This window comes from Ictalurus punctatus, chromosome 2 (genome assembly GCF_001660625.3).
Source record: "Ictalurus punctatus breed USDA103 chromosome 2, Coco_2.0, whole genome shotgun sequence".
NCBI classification, from domain to species: domain Eukaryota; kingdom Metazoa; phylum Chordata; class Actinopteri; order Siluriformes; family Ictaluridae; genus Ictalurus; species Ictalurus punctatus.
In genome coordinates this window covers 38,914,503-38,939,320 of record NC_030417.2, presented here as the reverse complement: position 1 = coordinate 38,939,320, position 24,818 = coordinate 38,914,503, and the positions used below count along the sequence as shown (strand labels likewise).

The window sequence follows — 24,818 nt, the reverse complement described above, 5'->3', positions numbered from 1 at the left end:
TTCACTGCCCATGTAAATACTTTAATATGTCTGTGTTGTAGCACACATAAACTCTAGACGTGACTCATTGACCATTTCACAACATAGATAATGTTATCATTCTGTACTGAGCAAGGTTGCCAACTTTCACAGCCCCTTTTTAACACCAAATCCTAAAAGAATTTCCTGCCAGAACGTTAGTTATTTTAGCATGGCAAACTGATTCATAAACAAGACTGTCCTGTATTCTGTTTGCTTATAGCCAAGAATTATATATAAAGAACTGTTGTTGGATGCAAAACGGCATCAGAAGTAGTGTAATATTTACTAAACAGGTATTGGTCTTTTTAAAGTCTGAAATTACATTTAACATATCGAAGTCAGTCCCTCCAGGATTTCGCAAAATTAAGGAAACTCTGCAGTATTCACAGGAGCTTGTAATTTTTCAAAATTACTGCAGATTTGGGCCAAGACACTTCATGTGACGTCATCAGAAAGCTCCATGTGACGTCATCACAAAGCACATTCAGCCAAAGCAACCTACGATTCCCGTACATCGTACTTGAGTGCAACTAAAAGGTCTCATTTACCAAAACAATTTCGTGCAATTTTGCCAATTCGAGCAGTTTTCCGCAAAAAAAAAAAAAAAAAAAACCCTCCGCAAGCTGCGTCGCAAATTTTGAAAAAACCCCGCAGCGAAATCAAGTTTTTTTTCACAAAAAAACTCTGCGAAATCCTGTATGGACTGTATGTAAAGTGTTTAAACAAGTATTTGATTGACTTTCACTAGAATGGATGCCTTTTAGGCTATTCTTACATTGTGTTTACACTACTGTAGATAAGCAGCAGACAGCTGTTCATTTTTTGTAACCATCATCAAACAAGGAACTCAGGAGCTGTGAGGCAGCAACACTACCTGCCATGCTGCCCAGTTCCTTCCACGTGGTCGGTTCATAAGAAACTAAACCAGTCATGGCTTTGGAAAGTCTCACGCCAAACAATTCCTTGAAGGTCGGCAACCCTGGTGTTGATATTAAAAATTGTGAAGGACCTTCTGCTGAATCTGCACTGAATCTTAGGGCTTAATTCCAACCTTGATAAACACAGCATTGTTGACGTCACTGTGGTTTGTCCTGTTACAATTCAGCTTGCCAGTTTTTGTAACATGAGTATTGCAGCTAACACAGCTTCATACAGACATTGGAACTGATTTGCTGCTGTAAGGAGTACTAACCTCTCCCTGTCTATGCTGTACGACGGGCAAAATATAGACTCTAACACTAATATTAAGCAGGCAGCTAACAGACAAGCAGACAAGCAGACAGACAGACAGACAGACAGACAGAAGTATTATGAGATGGATTTGGACCATGTTTCATTTTTATTGATTACACAACTTTCATTTAGTCAATTAATTATCTGTGAAATATCATTTTTTTTGTGTCATATCTGTTTTATCTACTAGGTCTCTGCCACATGTTAACCCTACATCATCTGTCATTCTTTTCACCCTCTTTTTTTCTCACATCTATATCTCATACTTCAGGGGTTCCTGAGGAGGAGAAGCAGTTCCTCCATCCTCCAGCCATGAAGTTTGCACGAAGCCTTTCAGTCCCTGGCCCAGATGACATTCCCCCTCCACCGACCACAGCACCCCCTGATCCCCCTTTCTCCTCGGCACCTCCGATGGGCTGGAGAGGCAAGACATCCCAGCAGCCTTCAGTATCGGTGTCACAGTCTACCTCCACCTCCACCCACTATCAGCTTTATTCCCAGTCATCTCACTACACTCATGGACCAAGGGACAGGTCCCCTGGACCACCCACAAGCTCTGCAGTTTCTGACCATGCAACTTCTTATTCTCATGCCCAGGCGATCCCCTCTGTCCCCAGCAGGACTGCTTCCAGGAAGGTTGTGGGTTACACCGGTGATTCCACAGGAGCTGGAGGGGCAGCAGGAGCAAGGTCAGCTGGTTTGAGAAGAGGCTACAGCAATGCAGTTCCACCCACTAGTGTGGCCACAGTGATCCCTCAGCAACAACAGACTGCTCAGAGCCAGCAGACAAGAGCGGAGCGCACAACACCAGGGACAGCAGCTGTGGGCGGAGTACAGAAAGCGGGTGTCCGAAGAGGCAAGGGGCCACTGGTAAAGCAGTCAAAGGTAGAAGACCTACGTTCTGGCCAGAGCACACTAGGAAGTAAAGGTTCATTGGAAAAGAGCTCCATTCCTATCCCAACCATAATTGTCAAAGCCCCCTCCACCAGCAGCAGTGGACGCAGTAGCCAAGGAAGCAGTGTTGAGGCTGATGTGCCGCTTCCAGGAGAAAGTGAAAGCTCCACAGGCCCACCCATTGCACCCCCACCTGCCCCCACCATGCCCCCACCTGAGCCACCATCAGTCCCTCCACCTCCACCACCCTCACTGCCACCACTCAGACCTCAGGAGAACCTGGATTTTACTAGCCAGTTTGGTGCTGCCATTGTGGGAGCAGCCCGCAGAGATCGTGAGCGTTTCCATGAAGCTCGACGGAAGAGTGCCTCCTTTTTTCTCTCTGCGGAGGAGGAGTTGGCAGGGAGTACTGGGGTAGCAGGAATAGGAAGGAGTCAGGCTTCCCAGCAGCAGCTGCAGCAGCAACTGAGCTCACAGCCTACACCTCGCCTGAGACCCTCCAAATCTATTGATGAGGGCATGTTCTCAGGTGACACATTCATTCAACATGCTCGCAGCATGCCGCCTGCCTTTGGTCTTCCTGAGTATTCCACATCCGCGCCTCTGGGGGACTATCAGCCTAAGTCTGTACCTGCTGACTTCTACCTGGGAGCCAGTCGTCAACAGCCGCAACAGCAACAGCCTACCACCACCTTCATCCACCCACTGACAGGGAAAGTTCTAGACCCATCCTCTCCACTGGGCTTGGCTCTAGCTGCACGGGAGCGTGCCCTAAAGGATGATGGACGGATGCGCAGAGAAAGGGCTGGTGAACACCACTTCACCCGCCAACTCTCCAGCGTGGGGCCTTTTCCTTCATCCGCTGCCCCGCCATCATCACTGCTCTCTCACTCATCCACTCCCTCTTCCTCCATGATCTCTTCTGCTGCTCAGTCCTCCAACTCTTCCTCATACCTCGTCACGTCCTCTTCACTAGCTGCCACCACCACCTCCACTCGGCCTCCATCACCCAGGATCCTTAGAGGAGCAGGGGGCGGTTGGACAGAGGAGACTGGGGAACGTGCTGAGAGAGAGTCTGCAGGAGCTGCACCATCCAGGGAAGGGCTGAGGGTCCGGTTCTCTGAGGACAAAACCGTCCACACACACCACTACCAGGCTCAGCACTACCAACCCACACAGAAGGAAAGAGAGAGAGAGCGGCAGAGGGAACGTTCCCGGGAACGAGAGAGGGAGAGAGAGATAGAAAGAGGTCAGAGCCAGCAGCAACAGCCATCCTCACAGCCAACCACTCAGCAACCCCGGAGACCATCCTTCTTGAGGATGGAGAGTGAGGCAGGAACGTACATCCTCTCACTCACCCCTCCATCTCCTCCACCTACTGCCATGACCACACGCACTTCAGCAGGACCAGGGACTGGGGGAGAGGGAGGCAGCAGCATGGGACTGATGGTTCTCCCTCCTCCAGCTCCATCAGTGGATGCAGATGATGAGTTTGTGTTTGCTGAACCTTTGCCACCTCCACTAGAATTTGCTAACAGCTTTGATCGTGCAAGTTATTCTGCTATAATCGCTAACAACCTTGCAACCCGGCAGCAACAACACCATCCAGCACCTCCGCCTCCGCCCCCACCTCCGCCTCCCCCAAAAGATGCCTTCATGACTGGCTTCCCTGCTCACACACCCCTGCCCTCTCCACAGGCTGGTGACTCCACCACCTCCAGTCTCACCTCCTATGACAGTGAAGTTGCTAATTTGACCCAGTCTGCCCCCTCTCCCTCTATTGCTTCTCCCAACCCTCCCCCACCTTCATCACCTTCCACCTTACAACCTTCTGGACCCCCTCCACCTCCCTCTGTGTCACCACCACCTCCTCCCTCTTCCTACCACAGACCTTTCAGCTTGTCTCAGACCCACCACCACTATAACAGCACCCCTGCAACCAGACGTGCCACTTCTCCCACACCACCGCTTATCACAATCCCAGCTCCCTCTGCCTATGGAGGACCTCCCGTTGCTTCTTCCACCCCTGCTACATCCGCTGCTTTGAGGGGGACTTCCAGCCACTCCATGACCGCAACCTGTGCCACAGCAACCACCACCATAACTACAACTTCTGTTGCTGCTAGCACTGCGCCTGCTGTCAGCCTGCACACCCAGCGCATGGCAACTGTTTCCACAGTGGCCACAGGGAGTGGGAGTAGGCGACCCAGTGCTGAGCACCACCCACCACCCAGCTCAGCCATGGCCAAGAGTGGTGAGTCCCAGGAGACCGTAGTGGACTCTGGTATTGAGGAGCTGGACAGCCGCAGCAGCAGTGACCACCATCTGGACAGCATCCTAGCACTTAGCAGTGGGGGAGTCAGAGAAAGGATGGAGAGAGCAGCAGAAAGTGACAGGACAAGTGGAGCAGATTTCTTAGAGTCCTACATGAGCTACCTGGATGGACAGACTTTCGAAATGCACAACACTAAAGCAGCAAGCACTGCTTCCACGTACCCCAAAATGCAACGGTACAGAGAGGGCAGTCGTGCATCAGAGCTCAGACGGCAGACCAGCACGGCTCCACCAGCCTACCACAGACGCCGTGGGGAGGAAGAGCCTGAGGAGGAGGAGGAGCCAGAGGAGGGAGAGGAAGAGGATGTGGGCACTCGGGATGGTTACAGCATTAGGGAAGGACCAGGATTGTCTCGCTCCGCTGTCATGTACTTTGATCGGCCCCGAACCCCTGAGATGAAGTCCCTTTGGGGTGATGGGTCAACTGGCGCTACGCAGATAGTGACTGATAGTGGGGCTCAGTCTGATGGAACTTACCTGGAAGGGCGTAAACTGCACCCACCCATGTCCGGCATGAAAGCAAGCATCATCAGTGAACTGAACACCAAATTGCAACAAAGGAGCAAAGGAATGGAGAACTGGGGAGCACAGCGATCACTCAGCAGGCACAGGTGTGGGACAGCAGTGTCAGAATAACTGCATGTATTTGTGATGAGACTGGTAGATATGTGACTGCATGTGTCCATGTTTGACTCTGCCACTGGTATGTGTTATTTATTTACCTTTATTTTACCAGGAAGTCCCATTGAGACCAAAAATCTCTTTTACAAGAGAGACCTGGCCAAGGTAGCAGCCATACAAACTCATTACTTAATTAGTTTATATTACTTAAGGTCAGGAAATGCAAATCTGAAGATTTCCTTTATCTTAACATATGCAAGTAGAGTATAGTGAAATTATCTTCTTTGCATATCGTAGATTATTACAAAGCTGGGGTCAGTCCTGATCAGAGAGGGTCAATGGCTCTAGCTCAAGGGCCTAGTAGTAGTACTTTGAGGTAGTTTGAGGACTCATGACCTTCTGATCAGCAGCCCAGAGAATTAACCACTGAACCAAAGCTGTGCTTCTGGTTTCTTTCATTTGGCAGCAGTTTAATAAGATCTCACTGAAGTGAAGAAAGTATTGCAAAGGCCTTTGACCTTATTTATTTCTTAGTAGTGAATTTTTAAAGTAATGAATAATAAAAGTAGTTGATATTGAAAAAGTAAATAATATAAAAAAGATTTCTATATTATGAAGGGACACAGTACAGTATGTTATGCACGACAAATTCCTCCTGCTTGCATATATTGTAATGCAGCATTAAATGAAATGTATACACACACACACACACACATGTACAGTGTGTATATGTATATATGTGTATATATATATATATATATATATATATATGTAGTTTTGTTGGGAAGCACAAATATTGCATGTTGTCTGTGACTAACCACAAATCTAATGCCTAAGGCAGACAAAAAAAATCCTGGTTTGAAGAAAATGTTTGGAAATGTTTTAACGTTTTCGCAGCTGACCAAAAAAGGTCCCCAGGATGTCCCCTAAATGGCCTCTATAAACATCCCCCGAACATCCATGTGTAGGATCCCCTTGACATCCTATGGACGTTCAAGGGGGACATTCACAGGACATCCAGCGGTCATTCGGGACATTAGGGGACTTTCGCTGAAATTAACACATTCAGTAGTGTTATGATTTGATATCCTCTGACGACCTCGGAATGTCCGCCAGCGAACGTTATAAACTGGACCAAATGCGGACCTAAGTGGACGTTCACAACGTCCAGGGTTTAGTTTAAACCCTAAATTTAAATGGGTGAAAGGGCATTTTATATGATCGGTTCAAAATGCTCTTATTGGAATATCAATCTCTAAAACCTCTCAAACCCACTCTAATTAGTGGGTCATAATTACGTTGTGCATGTACAAAATCTGATGTATATTTACCTTTACGGTAATCATGGAATCATGCCGCAAATTTTCCATGTATCGTAAATATAATCAATTAATCAAGGTGTTTTTTTGGTCTTGCAAGGACACATATCCATAAATACATGACCCACATTCGTCCAACAAAAAAACTATGTAATGAAAAGTTTTTAAAGTAATTTTTGTTTTGCATGAACAGTTGGTCCTTGTGTATTTGCACCATCTTGCTTCCTGATTGGTCGCGTCTATGAGTGCATGTGACTGTGCTGGACCGTCATTGCTGAATTGGTCTACATTGTCTATGTAAACTCTGTCTGAATTTGTGTGTTTAAACTGTTCCCTCTTTTTTTGTGATCTCTGCTTTAATCCTACTGTCCATGTCCATCTGTCTGTCCTTCCTCAGACACAGGTAACTGCACCACTGCTCTCTCTGTCTATATATACACAGTCCATCCAAAAGTATTGGAACGTCAAGGCCAATTCTTTTGTTGTTACGATACACTGAAGACATTTGGGTTTAAGATCAAAAGATGATAGATCTTTAGCTTTTTCTTCAAATAGAATTTCAGTTTTTGTTTCCTAATATTTAAATCTAAATGTGCTAAACAACTTAAAACATGGCACCTTTAGTGGCAGACCATCCAATTTTTAGTTGAGCAAAAGTACTGGAACAGATAGTCTTAAACTTAATAACACTTAATATTTGGTTGCATATCCCCTGTTTGCAAACACTGCATCAATTCTGCGACCCACTGACATCACCAAACTGTTGCATTCTTCTTTTGTGATGCTTTTCCAGACTGTAGTGTAGCTTCTTTCAGTAGTTGTTTGTTTCAGGGGGGTTCTCCCTTCAGTCTCCTCTTCAGGAGGTGCTGAAATGGGTTAAGGTCTGGTGATTGACTTGGCCAGTCTAAAACCTTTCACTTTTTCTCCCGATTGGTAAGTTCTTTGCTGTGTTGCCAATATGTTATTGGTCATTGTCTTGCTGCATGATGAAGATCCTCCCAATTAGATTGGAAGCTTTTCTCGGTAAATTGGCAGACAAGATGTTTCTGTAGACTTTTGAATTCATTCTGCTGCTACCATCATGAGTTACATCATTAATAATGATTAGCGAGCCCATTCCAGAAGAGGCCATGCAAGCCCTTCAATGACACTACCACCACTGTGGTTGACCGATGAGCTCGTATGTTTTTCTTATGAGCAGATCCTTTTGTTCTCCGCACTTTGGGGTTTCAATCACTTTGGTTAAGGTTATTCTTGGTTCCAGAAATGTTGTGGCTCATCTCTGTATTTCTTTGCGAGTTCCAATCTGACCTTCAGATTCCAACTGCTGATGAGTGGTTTGCATCTTGTGGTGTGGCCTCTATATTTCTGCCTCGAAGTCTTCTTCAAATGGTGGATTGTGATACCTTCACCCCTGCACTGTGAAGGTTGTTGGTGATGTCACTGACTGTTGTTTTTGGATTTTTCTTTGCAGCTCTCAAAATATTTCTGTCATCAACTGCTGTTGTTTTGCAATCTTCACAGGTGAAACCCAGCGCTCAAGCCAAGAGTAGACATTCTGAGCTATTAATTGTTTAAACAGCCAATCTAACAATCTACCAGAGTACACCTGGGCAATAAGAAACACCTGTCAGTCACATATTCCAATATTTTTGTCACTTAAAAATGGGTGGGTTCAAACAAAAGGTGCCATTTTCTAAGATAACACATCTAGATGGAAATATCTGGGGGGGAAGGGGTGGGTTAATAAAAAAAAAAAATATATATATATATATATATATATATATATATATATATATATATATATATATATATATATATATATATATATATATATATGAAGACCACAATGAAAAAACGATCAGAGTCACAAAACTGTATTTTTGGAGTTGTGCATCTACGGCTGTTGATTGAGCATTGAAGAATGATCTCATAAATGTACTTGGATGATAGAAAGATCAGGGTCACAGAATTTTCCATTTAAAATAAAGCCATGCTATGGAAAAATGATCAAAGTCCAGTCACATGACCGAAATCGGCCAATAGGCTTTGAGTAATGGCGGATGCCCAGCTGAGTGAATTTCATTGTGAATTTCATTGTTAACAAATTTCTTCAACATATCTCATTAGTAATGGCTCTAATATTAATATAATAATAATATTAATAATGACTAATTAATTAATAGTAATAATAATGTTAATTAATATTAATAAGTAATAATATTCAAGTTGAGATTGATGTATAATGTATATTCTGTGTGTTTTCAGAATTGAAGTGATGTTGATGATGCTCAGTTGAATAAATTAGTATAAGTTCATCACTGTATTACTGTCAATAGCCACGAAAGAAAGATCAGAGTCCGTGCAAGCATTTTTTCCTGCTTCGAATAACACAATGTAAACAATAATGGCTGATAACTTTCGGTGTCTTCATAAAGGCTATGAACGGGTCTAGTGAACATATCATCAAGATTTTCTCTGTTCTCAACTATTATGACATAAGAAGGTTCTGAACTTATAAATTCTGAACTCAAGCACAATGTGACTCTGATCGTTTTATCATTGGTGCCTTCATATATATATATATATATTTCTGTATTCCTCCTTCTTAATCTTGATTATTCTTGTTCTCTTAGTCATTACCCATCTTTCTACATTTTCCCTGTTTGTTTTGTTTCTCTCTCTTTTTCACGTTCTTGTTTCTTCTTCTCTCACTACCTCTTTGTTAATCTGTCCATTCCCCCCCCAGGTTCTCTGAAGATTCAACAGGTGCACTGAGCCCTCCATCGGTACGCTCGCCCTCTCCATCTCCTCTGGCTCAGCCTGCACTATCTCCGTCTCCTACAGCATCCCCCCATCCTCCTCTCTACCCAAACTGGGCTCGATCATCTTCCCCGCAGCCCCCCGGTGCCCCTTCTCAACCCCCCTCCACTGCCCCTGGCACCACTGCCCGCTCCCATTCACCCGTCTCACCTTCAGCCTATGCACCCTACCCCACCTCCCCTAAGCACCGTCCGGTTTACCGCTCCAAAGCCCTCGAGTTCCAGTTCATCCCAAGCAGGGAGTCACGTAAGGCGGAGTCTCAGCGCCGACGAGCACCCAGTCCACTCATCTCACCCTCAGAGCGTCCCAAACTGGGTCCCCCAAGGCCTTCTTCCCTCCCTATCCTTCCCACTACACCACTTTACAGCAGCTTATATGACCTACGCGGTTCCATCACTCCTCCCTCCCCCGCTAATCCCCTAGGTGACGCTTACTTTTCTCCATCCCCTCCTTTGTTTGCTCCTTCTGGAGCACCGCCACCACCTAATTCATCCCTGGTGGTCTCTCGCTCCCTTTCACCCACCCACTTCCTTTCTGGTTCATCCTCCCCACCACTCCACTCTATAGCTCCACCCACTTGCCTAAGTTACCCTCACTTGCCTCCTCCATCCCCTTCCAAGCCCTTTGCCTCCAAGCCGCTGCCCTACTGGACCAAGTATGACGTAGCTGATTGGCTGGCCTACCTGAACCTGGCTGAGCATAGGGAGCGCTTCCTGGACAACGAGATTGATGGCACACATCTGCCTTCGCTCACCAAGGAGGACTTCCTGGACCTTGGTGTAACTCGTGTGGGCCATCGCATGAATATAGAGCGAGCGCTCAGGAGGGTGATGGACAGGTGAGAGGGAGAGAGAAGGGGTAAGGAGAGAGGAGTAGGAATGGGGTTAGTGCATGGGCAGAGATATCAACTGGATTTGGCCACTGCATGAACTGAAACATGGCATGGGGTAAGGAACAGGTCAGAGAAAGGAAAAAGCAAGGGCAAGACAGAGAAACACAGACATACTGCTTCTGTATAAAGGCTTTCCACTTTCCCTCAGGTTGTCCTCTAGCCCCTTCCCCATTTCTGCCCTCTCCCCACGAGATGGAAGAGCCAGGGATGAAGGTGCCCGGAGCTGAGAGGACAGACCAAAAGATAGAAAGACACTAAGGACAAACAAAGTGACAAAAGTCTGAGCAACTGTGGCTATCTGCGGCTGACAAACCTCTTTACAGACAGAAGCAACAAGGACATCACCGTTACCAGGGAATGTTGAGAGGAAAGAAGAGTAAGAGATGCGGGGATGGAAAATGGGAATACCAAGCTTATCCGGCAACAACCCACACAAACACACCTCACAGATCACTCTCAGATAAAGGCGCATTCTCACATGCTTACTTACTTACTTGCACTGAGCAATCAGAAACAGGAAGCCCGAAAAATATCGACATAAACACAATCTGAGCCAAATACTATGACAGAAACAATCAAACGTATTATCGCAGTTCTTGGTTTGTTGATTTATTTATATTTTTATTTACGACATAAGAGAGATACTGAGTCGTCCATTGAGGTCTTTCTCTGTTTTTGGTCGGTGTCGCACGTGACTCTAAGCCTTACTCTCCCCTGTTCTTGGTTGGGACTCCTTAATCAAAAAAAACAACACGGTGGTACAGTCATAGTGTAACTGAGAAAAGAACCTGACTGGTGGAAACCTAGGTGCTCAGAGCAGTGGCCAGTTTACTGCCTAATACCTAACTCAGAGAGTGTGTGTAGACCCAAGAATCCCTCTTCTATACATGTGTGTGTGTGTGTGTGTGTGTGTGTGTGTGTGTGTGTGTGTGTGTGTGTGTGTGTGTGTGTGTGTGTGTGTGTGTGTGTGTGTGTGTGTGTGTGAATGAACTAAATGGTGTTCGAAGGTCGTTTTTACCTTTGGAGGAATTCGCCGAAGCTTGCTGATGTTGTATTTTGCTAGAACCTTCTCATGGCATAAATATATATATATAAATATATATATATATTATACATTAACAGACTGGTCACTGTATTGCAAACCCGTAGCAAAAAACAAAAAAAAACAAAAGAAAAAACAAAAAGACAAGTGCCCAGACCAACAGAATACAGATATACACATACCCAATGCAACATCAGGCTCACCTCCATAACTATGAACACACACCATTTATTCACAATACAAAAATGGGACACCTAATTATCTACATATGGACCAGAGGTGAATGACGTCAACAAAAAGAAAACCGTTTTTACGACACTCTCGACAAGTTGAAGTGACTGCTACACCAATCGACTGAACAGCGATCCAGAGGTTCACTGTCCATAAGGGAGGAGAGAGACGCCAAAATCTCTTTCCTAATCACAACTCCTTTTACAATAGCTCTCTTTATTAGGAGGCAAAGTGGGATGTGCATCCAGATGCCCTGAATTTGTGGCATTCGTGCTTATACCTGTTTTAATATGATGATTGTTCTTATAACAAAGACATTTTTAAACTTTAAAAGGGTCTGGAATACTAATGTTGTTATATAAAAGAAGAGAGATTTATTGTTATTTAGCGCAGTTCATTGCTCTCATGGTCCTTGCTGTTATCAGCTAAAGCTATGCCATTCTGCTCCCCTTTACTTGATGTGTCCAAATAAGAGGCGTGTCTGATTTTGCAAGGGGCGGAGCTTAAGTGAAACTTGATAACCTAAACAGTGAACTTGGATCATGTGGTATCACCGCTAGTTTTTATTTAATTTCATTTCTATATGATTTCTATAACTCGGTCTATTGCTTCGAAATGGCACGGATTTAGCTCCTGTTAGCAAGCTGGTAAACTTAACTACAGGTTTATTTACACAATAAATAGTTTACCAAACATACCTAAAATTAGTCACACCCTTGGATTGGCTGATTGGCTCTCCACACTTCCATGCTCTGGTTTCCAATGTGGAAACTTTACAGCTTTTTGTAGCAAGATATAATCAATCACTGGATTAAAAAAAAAAAAAGGTTACGGATCATTCGAGAGTTTTGTGTAAAGCACTAAGTGCTGAAATAACCTTGCTTGTTTTTGGACAGTCAAATCGTCTTTTCTCGTGAAAGTAGGTAGTTCTCGGCCATGTTTACCGAAGAAACGTACCAGACTTTAGCTAGTTTGCGTTGTAGTCTCAGAAAATACAACAAACATGGCCAAAATGTCCTACTTTGGCAGGAAGAGCAATTTGACTGACATGAGAACCTGTCAATCACAGGCCTTTCCCCACATCTCAGTGGCAGTGCTCTCACTGCTAAGTGTTTTAAACAAGGAAAAGTTAATAACGTTCAAAATCAGGCGATTACTTGTTACGGAAAGCTCATTAACTATGCTTCCAAGTTGCGAAGTTAACTTATGCAAAAAAAAAAAAAAAAAAAATTGTACTATTGTATATAAAACATTTATAAATAAAGCACCGTTTCCATGAACAAAATCGTCACTTCCCGGAAAACTGGCGCATCTCGCACGCCGCCATTTTCACTTTTTTGAGCCAATTATCCAATCACATGATTTGTTGAGGCAAAATCATGTGACTTTTTGCGATCGAGAAATTAATTCAGTAACGTCACGGGTTTCCAGCTTGGTTTATGCGCGTGTCTTCATATCGAGCAAAATCTGCCTCGATTACGCACGCAAGTGTTTCGTGCGTATTTTGGAGATTTAATTCGCATGTGGTGTTCCCATCCAGCGTTTTCTTTATGCGATATCCCAAAATTCGCATAAAAATATGTGGATGGAAACATAGCTATTGTGGCACACAAACGTTCATTTCTCCCGTTGAAAACCAGGACGAGGCACTTGTGGCCAGTTGAGTCTACAGTAATAGTCAGTATGATATCACATGCTCAAGTTTGCTATTACCTGATCAAAGTATACTTAAGCTCCGCCCTTGTCAGGACATGTCGTTTACCATGTGATCGAACCATATATGCAAATGTTGTGAGTGAAACCACTGTCCCTGACCATATTTGTTAAATGTAAGACATCTGTGTGCATGAGGTCTGGGGAAACAGTCATATCTGTCACATATCAGTGAAAAAAAGGGCTTTCCCATCCAGACCATCTCTTTCCAGAGTTACTCACTTTCATCAAAACTTACTAACACTTTTATTTTCCCTCAGACAGAATGAGAGATACAGATACAGAGATAGAGAGAGATGTTAACGTTAACGTTAAACAGACAGAAAGCTCTGTTCACTTTTTACACGTGTGATGACAGCAAGGACGATGAAGCGCACGATCGTCCTCAGTATGGTTTAAAGAGTTCTAAAGAATCTCTGTCTTCCAAATAACGTATAAAGACGAAGAGAAAAAATAAAAAGACGTTTGTTATTTACGCCCAGTGCTTTCTACACATCCTGTACGTCAGAAACACGTTTCTGTATTAAATACTGTTATAGCATCACGCATTTAGCATTGCTTAGCATGACAGAGTGACCGAGTAGAAGGCAATGTTTTATCAATTAACATCCAGGAGATGAAGGAGATCCCATCCTCAGTTCTTGCTTTGAGAAAAGGTAGATGGAAAAAGCTGGATTTCTTCTACGCTTTTTTTTTTTTTGTTTTTTTTTTTTAAAGGAAGCACAGAGGGACATGCTAGCATACGAGGAGGAAATATTTCAATATATCAAACAATGAAACAGTGATTCAAACTTACACACAATTTGTACTTACATCAGATGTGAACGTTGATCATGTTAAGTCTTTCATTCATGCACTGGAGCATTTGGTTTATTTAGCTAACAAGTAACAGAAGCCAGATTAGCCTCAGGTGAACGATCACAAAGCTTACATATAAACAGAATCAAAATGGCTGCCTTCGAGTCGCCTGCTACGTGATGGTGTACTTTCGGTAATGTTTGATAACTTGTCAGCTACATTAAGCTAGTTATCCTCCAGCGCAAAACTGAAGAACTGAAATTTGGAGACCAAGCGCGACTCGTCTACTCGGCTTCGTTTTAGATAACGGGAAAATCGATTTATCCCCGAACTGTTTATTTTTATTTATTTATTAATTTTGCACCAGGGTTAACCCTTAGTCGTTATTTATTTCGCATCCTAGAGGAATGTGATTGGGAACATGTTACATACACAACGCTATGCATTCGCTGTGGCAACTTGAAGCAGCTCCATACCGAGCCCATGATGCATTGCAAACATGGCCAAAGAATGGTCATGTGACCCAACCGATGCCATAGGTGAGCGGGGTGTGCAGAAAGCATTGTGGTTTGTTTTCTTTTTTGTTTGTTTTTGTTTCCTTTTAAAAAAAAAAAAAAAAGATATGGAAGAATATTAACTACGAAGAGATGAAAGATTATTTACAGAATATATAAATATATATGTATATGTGATATACATATACACATTCATATACACATATGAATTACAAATGTTTTAAGATATGAATAAAAAGTTATTAGAGTTATAATAAAGACGCAGGAATACCTTTGAGTGGTCTGGTGTTTGATGGTTTGTTGGGGGGGGGGGGGGGGGGGGGGGTTATATCCTACCTTTATTGGTGTAGTTATATCAATTAATGAACCTTTTATGAAACTCTGTTACTAGGACTTGAAAAGCAAGCGGTTCTGAAACAGACCCATACATGAAGGTATAAGACTAGCCATTAACTTAGCAAAATGGCGTCCAGGACAGAAGGGGAGTTAGTAAGTTTTGCTAACTGTAGTTAACAAGTAGTCTTTTAGAGCACATTTATAGTTCAATAAAGTACAAAAATGAATCTTTTTTAATCTAAAGATATAACATTGAGTGTTTCTGTAATGGTAATCAGTTCTGTTTTGTTTGGACTTTGACAGGAAGTGCCTTAAAACGTGCAGTGTTATTCAAAGTGTTGACGTAGTAATTTCCACTGAAACAGGAAGTCAAGGTGGAAGATAGAGTAGCTCCTCCCCCTTTATAAAGAGCCAATAGATTTTAGCTTACCTCACATTCCAGTCTAAGCCATACTTGACAGTTAGTACCATAGACATACAAAGATGCCACATTGGTTGCTTGGGCCCGTTGCTGTGATAGGTCCACATGTCCGCCATATTGATCCGGTAAAGACTGCCTATAAACAAATACAAGTAAACGGGGGAGCTGTGGTTTTTCTGCATAAAAAGCACAATAATTTACATTTCTCAAACGATTTCAATGGTTTATGATTTATGTGGAGTTCAAAAAAGTTCTGTCTCCAGTTACATACAATCTTGATATTTAGACTTGGAAAATTATTCCTTGTCATCAGGAATTGTGAAAACTCTCACTTGTTAAGCGTAGACTTGGTTTATTTTTCTTGGTTAATAAATGCTGAGATTTCTCTAAAGTAATATAATGTAATGTCCATGAAATGTGCATAAAGTTTTCTTCATTGTGGAAACAGATTTTCTGTCTTCAACCCCATCTTTAGCTTTTCTTCTGCTCCAGGTCAGAATTCTGTAAACAAAATTCGTTAATTTTTAAATAGTGAAGAAAAAATCTCAATAGTGCATGTTTAAGTAATAATTGACCATCGATGTACGAAAATGGAACAAAATCAGCAGATACAAACCAAAAAGTGAGACACCGGCATCAGTCTGCTTTCTATATTTTATTAGCAATAGAAAAATACAGATTTACTCCAAAACAGACCGATACAAAGATAAGATAATTATAAGATAATGTATAGATCCAGTAAAACAGTTATGTGATAATGAGCCACGATTTGATGAAGAGCTATTAAATGATTATGGCTTATTGATACACTTACTGTAAGATTCACAATATATCTCTCTCAGCCCAATCCAGGAGCTGCTCATAAAAGTCTGATTAGACAAAAACTGCAGTATGGATGAAAATCTTGATTATGGGCAATTTTTATTTACAATATAAACTGTAAGAGGAGACTTATTACTGTTAGGCCAATATGGCGACCTACGATCCACCAGCCAACGTATAGCTATAGGTAGTACCATGGACTTTTAATGTTGGGGTGGGACACTAGATTCTAGACAGCATTTGATTGGGGTTTTTAAAAAAAAAAAAAAAAAAAAAAAAAAAACCACTCACCTGGCAGCCATTTTGAAGATCAGGACTGCAGCAATGTGCCACCCAAATAATCCTTTATTTAAAAACACCTCATGGACAAGAACTCAACTAATCCATAAACTACAGCATAACACAAACTGTTTGGGGCACACTGCAAAAGGGAATTTAATCCAGCAGAAAGTAGTCATATGAAGTGATCTTTAAGGATTTTAATTGTATTTATATTTGATAAACTGCCTTTTAAGCATTTAAACTTGGTATTTTTAAGCTTAAGTTTTTAAACTACACAATCCTCTAAAAACAGGAAAATTTTATAGACTCAAACACTTGGCATTCTAGAGTGCGTTTTATTTGCATACTGAACTTAAAATCGGCTACATCTCCAAGTAAAATGTGAATTGATCATAAAATCAGATCAGTTCATCCTGGTAGTCAGGATAACGGTTAAATATCAGTAAATGGTAATTGTGGAGGGAATGATACTGCCCCCTATTGACCACTTACAGTAAGCAGTAAGGGGCATTTGACCATTTAATCAATGTTTCTAATACACTTGTCTAAAGCAACTAAACACATTGAAATGTTTTCAACTTTAAAAGTGTAATGATGCAGACGGTAAACCAGTAGAACTCAAATACTGAAATTTATTTCAACAGTTACAGCACACTTCAGTTAAATAAACAGTTATTCATCACACTGATTTTATAAACTAGCCAAAAATTCAATCTTCTTCCACCAGTGTCTCCCCAAACACAACCATGTGAGGGGCGGAGCTGCACTTCTGTCTCCAGGATCATCCAGAGCCCAGGTTTAAATCAGAGCAAGACTTGTCAGAAGACACTTTAGAGGGAAAGAGAGAGAGAGAGATTAATATCCTGACTGGATTGAGCTGAAATAAACAATCAATAATAAAGTCTCTTCAGACTCCGCCATGTCAATAAGCAGAGCAGCACTTTTCTCGCCAGAGATTGTCTGAGCCCAGTGCAAAATCATCATCAGAGACAGTCTGGGCAATTAAAATTATATTACAATTTAAAATCACACCAATATATGAAATCAGCTGAATAATTTGCAGCCAGTTTACAGTTTTATGAACTATGAAAACCATTATTTCTTTACTGATTGGGAAACTAGATAGGATTCATTATCCCTAAAAAAATAAATCTTAAATAAAAAAAGTGGAATTTTTAAATTTATGCATGAAAGCATATAATAATCAGTTAAATTCTGACTTTTTAAAAAATAGATTGTACAACAAATGAAAAATTAAGAAAATGTTTTAGCCTCAATTCTAATCTATAAATTGAATTAAATGAACTATTACTACTGAATGTTAACTTTAAAGAGATATCGAGAGCCAATAACTTCAATAAGCAGATATTTCCATCGCAAGATTGACATTGAATTACTAAATCTTACATAAAACCAGGACATGTTACAGTCAAAGCAAGCAGAAGACTACAAATACACACAATAAATGTACAAATTAAATTATAAAACAGCTTCGAACTGAGAGACACGTGGTCTCAGAAGGTCGGAACAACCATCAAATTCATGCACAAAATTGCCCATATAGTTACAAACAAAACACATTTACATTTTGGAGGTCGAAATAATGTACACTTTCTTAGCACCTTGTTAAAAATAAAGACTTACCGTGCTGTAAAATCAGACAGCAAACAGCTCCACTTCCCAACGACGCCAGAAACGAAAAGATGAAACTTTACAACATGGCGGCTTTTATGTTCCGTGTGCTCAAGGACCTCAAGGTATCCGCTGATGGTGCCTGATTATAATAAAACACTCACTTAGTGCGTTTACCCCGTCTTATGTGAAATAAAACTTATTGTACTTATTATTATTATTATTATTATTATTATTATTATTATTATTATTATTATGAATATTATTATTATTATCTCAACGTTTGAACACACCACGAAAAAGAAATCACGTTAACTTAAAAAATCTGCATATTTAAAGCGCTCAACTGACTGCATGTGTTTGTAAATGAAACAGAAAAACGAATCGCTCTTAAAAACACCCCACCACGTTAATTCTTCCACAGGAGATTTTTTTTTAAATAATATATAATTAATTTATTTAATTTTGCATTATAAACAGGCGATGTGTCTGAACAGCTAGAGGTCCTGATGAACAATTGACGATTGAAATCGCCATTTTGGTGGTTGCTGAGTTGCACTATTTGAGGCCTTTTTAATGCTTTATACTCACATAAATACACTTTTAATGTCTCTTTGCTTATTCATGGTTTAAATTTATTCCTCCGACATTCTCACAATGTTAGCATATATATATATATATATATATATCATTATATTATTAGCATTTACAATGCCTCAAATGAAATGCATCGATTCAATCTCTATAATGTGTTAATGTGCTGTTTCTAATACAGCGCCCTCCACTAATATTGGCACCTTTGGTAAATATGAGCAAAGAAAGCTTTTGAAATTGAAGAAAGCTATTTAAAAATTGTCTTTATTGTTTAACCTTTTAATCCTTTGGTCAAAAAATTCACAAAAATACTCTGCTCTCATCTATATCAAACAATTGTTAACACAACACAGGTTTATAAAAAAATCTTTGGTAAATATAGGTGTGCAACAATTATTGGCACTCTTTTAGTCAATACTTTGTGCTACCTCCCTTTGCCAAGATAACCGCTCTGGGTCATCTCCTATAACGCCTGATGAGGTTGGAGAATACATGGCGAGGGATCTGAGACCGTTCCTCCATACAGAATCTCTCCAGATCCTTCACATTTCGAGGTCCACGCTGGTGGACTCTCCTCTTCAGTTCACCCCACAGGTTTTCTATGGGGTTCAGGTCAGGGGACTGGGATGGTCATGGCAGGACCTTGATTTTGTGGTCAGTAAACCATTTTTGTGTTGATTTTGATGATGTTTTGGATCATTGTCCTGCTGGAAGATTCAACCACGGCCCATTTGAAGCTTTCTGGCAGAGGCAGTCAGGTTTTCATTTGATATTTGATAGAGTCCATAATGCCATGTATCCTAACAAAATGTCCAGGTCCTCTGCTGGAAAACCGACACAGTTTCATCTTAAGATAGAACCCGATCCCATTTGAAGTTCCAGTAGTGTCTGCACACTGAAGACGCTCGAGTTTGTTTTTGGATGAGAGTAGAGGCTTTTTTCTTGAAACCTGTCCAAACAGCTTGTGGTGATGTCGGTGACTTCGGATTGTAGTTTTGGAGACTTTCTGACCCCAAGACACAACTAACTTCTGCAGTTCTCCAGCTGTGATCCTTGGAGATGTTTTATCCACTCGAACCGTCCTCTTCACAGTGCGTTGAGACGATACAGACACACGTCCAATTCCAGGTCGATTCATAACATTTCCAGTGGACTGGAACTTCTTCATTATTGCCCTGATGGTGGAAATGGGCGTTTTCAATGCTTGTGCTATTTTCTTATAGACACGCCCCATTGTGTGACTCTCAACAACCTTTTGCTGCACATCACAGCTACATTCCTCGCTCTTACACATTGTTATGAATGACTAAGGGAATTTGGCCTATGTGTTACCTCATATTTATACAAACAGGAAGTCATAGTTGAACAATTTCCTGTTCCTAGTCATCCAGGTGAACTAAAAAAAATGTAAAATATCAATGCGAATATACTTCAAATATATTTTTCTCACATGAATTCATTAGGGTGCCAATAATTGTTCTATACCTATATTTAGCAAAGATTTTTTTTTTTGGATAAACCGGTGTTGTATTTGCAATTGTTTGATATCCATGAGAGTAGAGTATTTTTGTGATTTTTTTTTTTTTTTTAAACAGAAGCTTAAAAACAATTTTTTCACAAATTTACCAAGGGTGCCAATATTAATGGAGGGTGCTGTAAGTCATTGTTTCTGTAGTAACAGCTCATCCCGAGGGACTTGTAGAGTGGATGCTCCGCACATAATGTGTTTTTTTTTTTTATAAGGAGAAGTTTATTTAACATGTATGGAAGGAGTCTCCAGTAACAGTGTAACAGTCTGAGGTAAAGCTGTAACTTTAAGTTTTCTAATGTCTTCACGATGGAGGAGTTTACGCTTCTTTGTGTTTTCTCGGTAAAAGTACGATGTGTCATTCTTTAGTCTGTCATGTCAATACCAAATCATGTTCGGTAAAGCATGTGTGCACCAAATGTTTAATTATGCATAAAGTCTTGCTTGGCCTTCAGAAAACTAAAAGAGATGAGATTCACTCAATATAATTATTCCTATATAACCTGAGCATTGACTTAATATTAAGACAGTTCATAGGCCAGACAGCTTAATAACTAGTTTGTCATTTTAGTTTAGATTTTATTTCCTGAAATGTTTTACCCTCGTACTGATCACTTAAACACACCGCTAGATTTGTTTGAGTTCATTGACGTCATTCCAGAGCAGTATGTGAGGGATGTGCGAATGGCACTTATTTGCTCTGTAAGGAGATTTAGATGATAAATGTTTATGTTTGAAAAAGGTTTTATTAGAGACATTATCAGGAGATAAACATCAACATGTAACCTGTAGTAGCGTTATTATAAAGAGCCATAGGTGAGAGAATATTCCAACCTTAATGGTTCTATTTCAATATTTCACTGCAGACAGGACGATCAGAATCACAATTACTTTCCCACACAACATATCTAAAATGATAAAGTATTAAATACAATTTTTTTTTTTTTTTTTTTTTAAAGTAAATAATTAAAAAGAACCTGTTTTACTGGATGTATGGATCCCGTAAACATTTACAGTGGTGAAACAATTCTGTGATAATGGGCCACGATTTGATGACGAGCTAGTAAATGATTATGGCCTATTGATACACCTACTGTTAGGAGATTTGGGGGGGGGGGGGGGGGGGGGGGGTACACACTGAAGATAGGTGGTTTATCTCAACCTCTGATCCTGACAGTCTGACCTGTCAAAATGCTCCAGCTTGAAGGGACTCACCTGCAGAAACACCTTCCCTTCTTACAGCTCCGTCCCACTGCCTCAACGAGAAAAGTTAACTAGCCAACTAACTACTGTAAGATTCACAATACATCAGTCTGTAGTGGTCCAGTCACTGGTCCAACGACAGTATCCAATCACGTGGCAGAAGGATTCACATGTGTTTGTCTTTTTGAAGTGATATTAAATTTGTGATTCCAATTCAGCTCAACTTTCAAATTAAATCTGACTGCAATTATAAAAATCTCAATGTATTTATTTTAGTTATTTGTGGTGTGATACTTTTGATCTTCATTTGATTAATTCTAGATCTGGTCCATCAACTTTATGGTGTCCTAAACAGAAGTTTCCTATTGAGCCGGTACACACCAAGTACACTTAAAGCCAAGTTGTTAGCCTGGACTCTAAAATCATAGTTGGTGTGCCCCAATGCTCCACCTAAAACTGGGTTTTAGCCTGTACTAACCAGGTCACAGATTTGCTGTAACAAGGACTTAATGTAATCTACTAGAGACAATTTCAATATAAACACAAGTAAATTTATTTAACCAGGTACAAACACAACCAAATCATAACACTTTGCTTTCCTAGTGTGCGTTTTAGTTTAATGCTGAACTTAAAATCGGCTACATCTCCAAGTAAAATTTGAATTTATCAATAATAAAAATCAGATCAGTTCATCCTGGTGGCCAAGCTAATGGTTAAATATAGTAAATGGAAATTGTTGAGGGAATGATACTGCCCCCTATTGACCACTTACAGTAAGTGGTAAGGCGCATTTGACCATTTAATCAATGTTTCTAATACACTTGTCTAAAGCAACTAACACATTGAAATGTTTTCAACTTTAAAAGTGTAATGATGCAGACGGTAAACCAGTAGAACTCAAATACTGAAATTTATTTCAACAGTTACAGCACACTTCAGTTAAATAAACAGTTATGCATCACACTGATTTTATAAACTAGCCAAAAATTCAATCTTCTTCCACCAGTGTCTCCCCAAACACAACCATGTGAGGGGCGGAGCTGCACTTCTGTCTCCAGGATCATCCAGAGCCCAGGTTTAAATCAGAGCAAGACTTGTCAGAAGACACTTTAGAGGGAAAGAGAGAGAGAGAGAGATTAATATCCTGACTGGATTGAGCTGAAATAAACAATCAATAATAAAGTCTCTTCAGACTCCGCCATGTCAATAAGCAGAGCAGCACTTTTCTCGCCAGAGATTGTCTGAGCCCAGTGCAAATCATCATCAGAGACAGTCTGGGCAATTAAAATTATATTACAATTAAAATCACACCAATATATGAAATCAGCTGAATAATTCGCAGCCAGTTTACAGTTTTATGAACTATGAAAACACCAATATTTCTTTACTGATTGAAACGACCTAGGACTCATTAACCCTTTCATGCAAAGTGTCCACACTTCTGGACAGAATTTAAAGGATGCTTGCAGAAAAATCTCAATTGTAAAAATCCCCTTCAAATCATTCGACCCCTTCACTATAACTGACCAGAAGGAGTGACTGACTTCTGTTCCTCTCCAGAGTATTTTGGGTATTCTTAACACATGTCTCCGGTAAATCTTTACCAGACATTTAATCTTGGCCCAAATCCAAGGGAAACACTTGTGCCAGACTCCAATTTAAGTTGTTCAATTCATTGAAGTTTTTATTTTACCCACAAGCATTAGGAAGAGTTCTAAAGCTCTGCACATGAAGAATATTGCTTTTAAAAAGATGCAGTAGTCATTAAATACTCATTTTTTGTTAGTAACATTATTTCATTTTTAATTTCAGGTATAATGTTTTATCCTGTCCATCATGGTATTTCACATGAGCATTCAAAACAAATAATTACATTTTAGGAAAAAATAAATGTTAAGTTTAAAAAAAATAAAAAAAACAAAAACGGAATTTTAAGACTTATGCATGAAAGCACAAGTTTTAAAATCTCAATTTTTTTAAAGTGGCAGATGGTACAAGAGAAGTGAAAAATGAATGTTTTAGACTCGATTCTAATCTACAAATTGAATTAAATGAACTATTACTACTGAATGTTCACTTTAAAGAGATATCGAGAGCCAATAACTTCAATAAGCAGATATTTCCATGGCAAGATTGACTTACTGAATGACTACATAATCTCAAATAAAAATCAGGACAGTTTACGATCAAAGCAAGCAGAAGACTACAAATACACACAATAAATGTACACATTAAATTATAAACCAGCTTCGAATTGAGACACGTGGTCGCAGAAGGTCGGAACAACCATCAAATTCATGCAGAAAATTGCCCATAACAAAACACATTTGCCTTTATAAGCCCGAAATAATAAATTTTTTTAGCATCTTGTTAAAAATAAAGACTTACCGTGCTGTAAAATCAGACAGCAAACAGCTCCACTTCCTAACGACGCCAGAAACGAAAAGATGAAACTTTACAACATGGCGGCTTTTATGTTCCGTGTGCTCAAGGACCTCAAGGTATCCGCTGATGGTGCCTGATTATAATAAAACACTCAGTGCGTTTACCCCGTCTTATGTGAAATAAAACTTTATTATTATTATTATTATTATTATTATTATTATTATTATTATTATTATCTCAACGTTTGAACACGCCATAAAAAAAGAAATCACGTTAACTTAAAAAAATCTGCATATTTAAAGCACTTAACTGACTGCATGTGTTTGTAAATGAAACAGAAAAAACGAATCGCTCTTAAAAACACCCCACCACGTTAATTCTTCCACAGGAGATTTTTTTATATATATAATTTATTAATTTAAACTTTGCATTATAAACAGGCGACGTGTCTGAACAGCTAGAGGTCCTGGTGAACAATGGACGACTTTAATCGCCATTTTGGTGGTTGCTGAGTTGCACTATTTGAGGCCTTTTTAATGCTTTATACTCACATAAATACACTTTTAATGTCTCTTTGCTTTTTCATGGTTTAAATTTATTCCTCCGACATTCTCACAATGTTAGCATATATATCATTATATTATTAGTATTCACAATGCCTCAAATGAAATGCATCGATTCAATCTCTATAATGTGTTAATGTGCTCTTTCTAATACAGCGCCCTCCACTAATATTGGCACCTTTGGTAAATATGAGCAAAGAAAGCTTTTGAAATTGAAGAAAGCTATTTAAAAATTGTCTTTATTGTTTAACCTTTTAATCCTTTGGTCAAAAAATTCACAAAAATACTCTGCTCTCATCTATATCAAACAATTGTTAACACAACACAGGTTTATAAAAAAAAATCTTTGGTAAATATAGGTGTGCAGCAATTATTGGCACCCTTTTGGTCAATACTTTGTGCTAGCTCCCTTTGGCAAGATAACAGCTCTGAGTCTCCTATAACGCTGATGAGGTTGGAGAATACATGGTGAGGGATCTGAGAGCGTTCCTCCGTACAGAATCTCTCCAGATCCTTCACATTTCGAGGTCCATGCTGGTGGACTCTCCTCTTCAGTTCACCCCACAGGTTCTCTATGGGGTTCAGGTCAGGGGACTGGGATGGTCATGGCAGGACC

At 40.4% G+C, this 24,818-nt stretch overlaps 1 protein-coding gene, 2 long non-coding RNA genes and 2 other non-coding genes across 6 annotated transcripts in view; 1 reads left to right on the top strand and 4 right to left on the bottom strand.

Moving 5' to 3' along the window:
* Positions 1–14,713, top strand: part of shank1 (SH3 and multiple ankyrin repeat domains 1) — a 73,860-nt gene extending 59,147 nt beyond the window's left edge. For both annotated transcript variants that reach the window (XM_053676566.1, XM_053676563.1), the window contains 3 exons: positions 1,526–5,093; positions 9,172–10,083; positions 10,286–14,713. In XM_053676566.1, the coding sequence (XP_053532541.1) occupies positions 1,526–5,093; positions 9,172–10,083; positions 10,286–10,364 (4,559 nt within the window). In that variant the 3' untranslated portion in view covers positions 10,365–14,713. The remainder of the gene's footprint in view (positions 1–1,525; positions 5,094–9,171; positions 10,084–10,285) is intronic.
* Positions 14,714–16,909: 2,196 nt separating this feature from the next.
* LOC108280933 (uncharacterized) lies at positions 16,910–18,080 on the bottom strand. Its single transcript, XR_001815851.3, has 2 exons — positions 17,942–18,080; positions 16,910–17,125 (listed from the first exon to the last, which is right to left on the bottom strand). It is a non-coding gene; the product is annotated as an uncharacterized LOC108280933 (long non-coding RNA).
* Positions 17,198–17,289, bottom strand: LOC124626560 (small nucleolar RNA SNORD88). Its single transcript, XR_006981428.1, has one exon. It is a non-coding gene; the product is annotated as a small nucleolar RNA SNORD88 (small nucleolar RNA).
* A 4,065-nt stretch (positions 18,081–22,145) lies between the features above and the next one.
* On the bottom strand, positions 22,146–23,730 carry LOC108280942 (uncharacterized). The gene is made up of 2 exons (XR_001815852.3): positions 23,643–23,730; positions 22,146–22,361 (listed from the first exon to the last, which is right to left on the bottom strand). It is a non-coding gene; the product is annotated as an uncharacterized LOC108280942 (long non-coding RNA).
* On the bottom strand, positions 22,436–22,526 carry LOC124626559 (small nucleolar RNA SNORD88). Its single transcript, XR_006981427.1, has one exon. It is a non-coding gene; the product is annotated as a small nucleolar RNA SNORD88 (small nucleolar RNA).
* Positions 23,731–24,818: the final 1,088 nt, after the last annotated feature.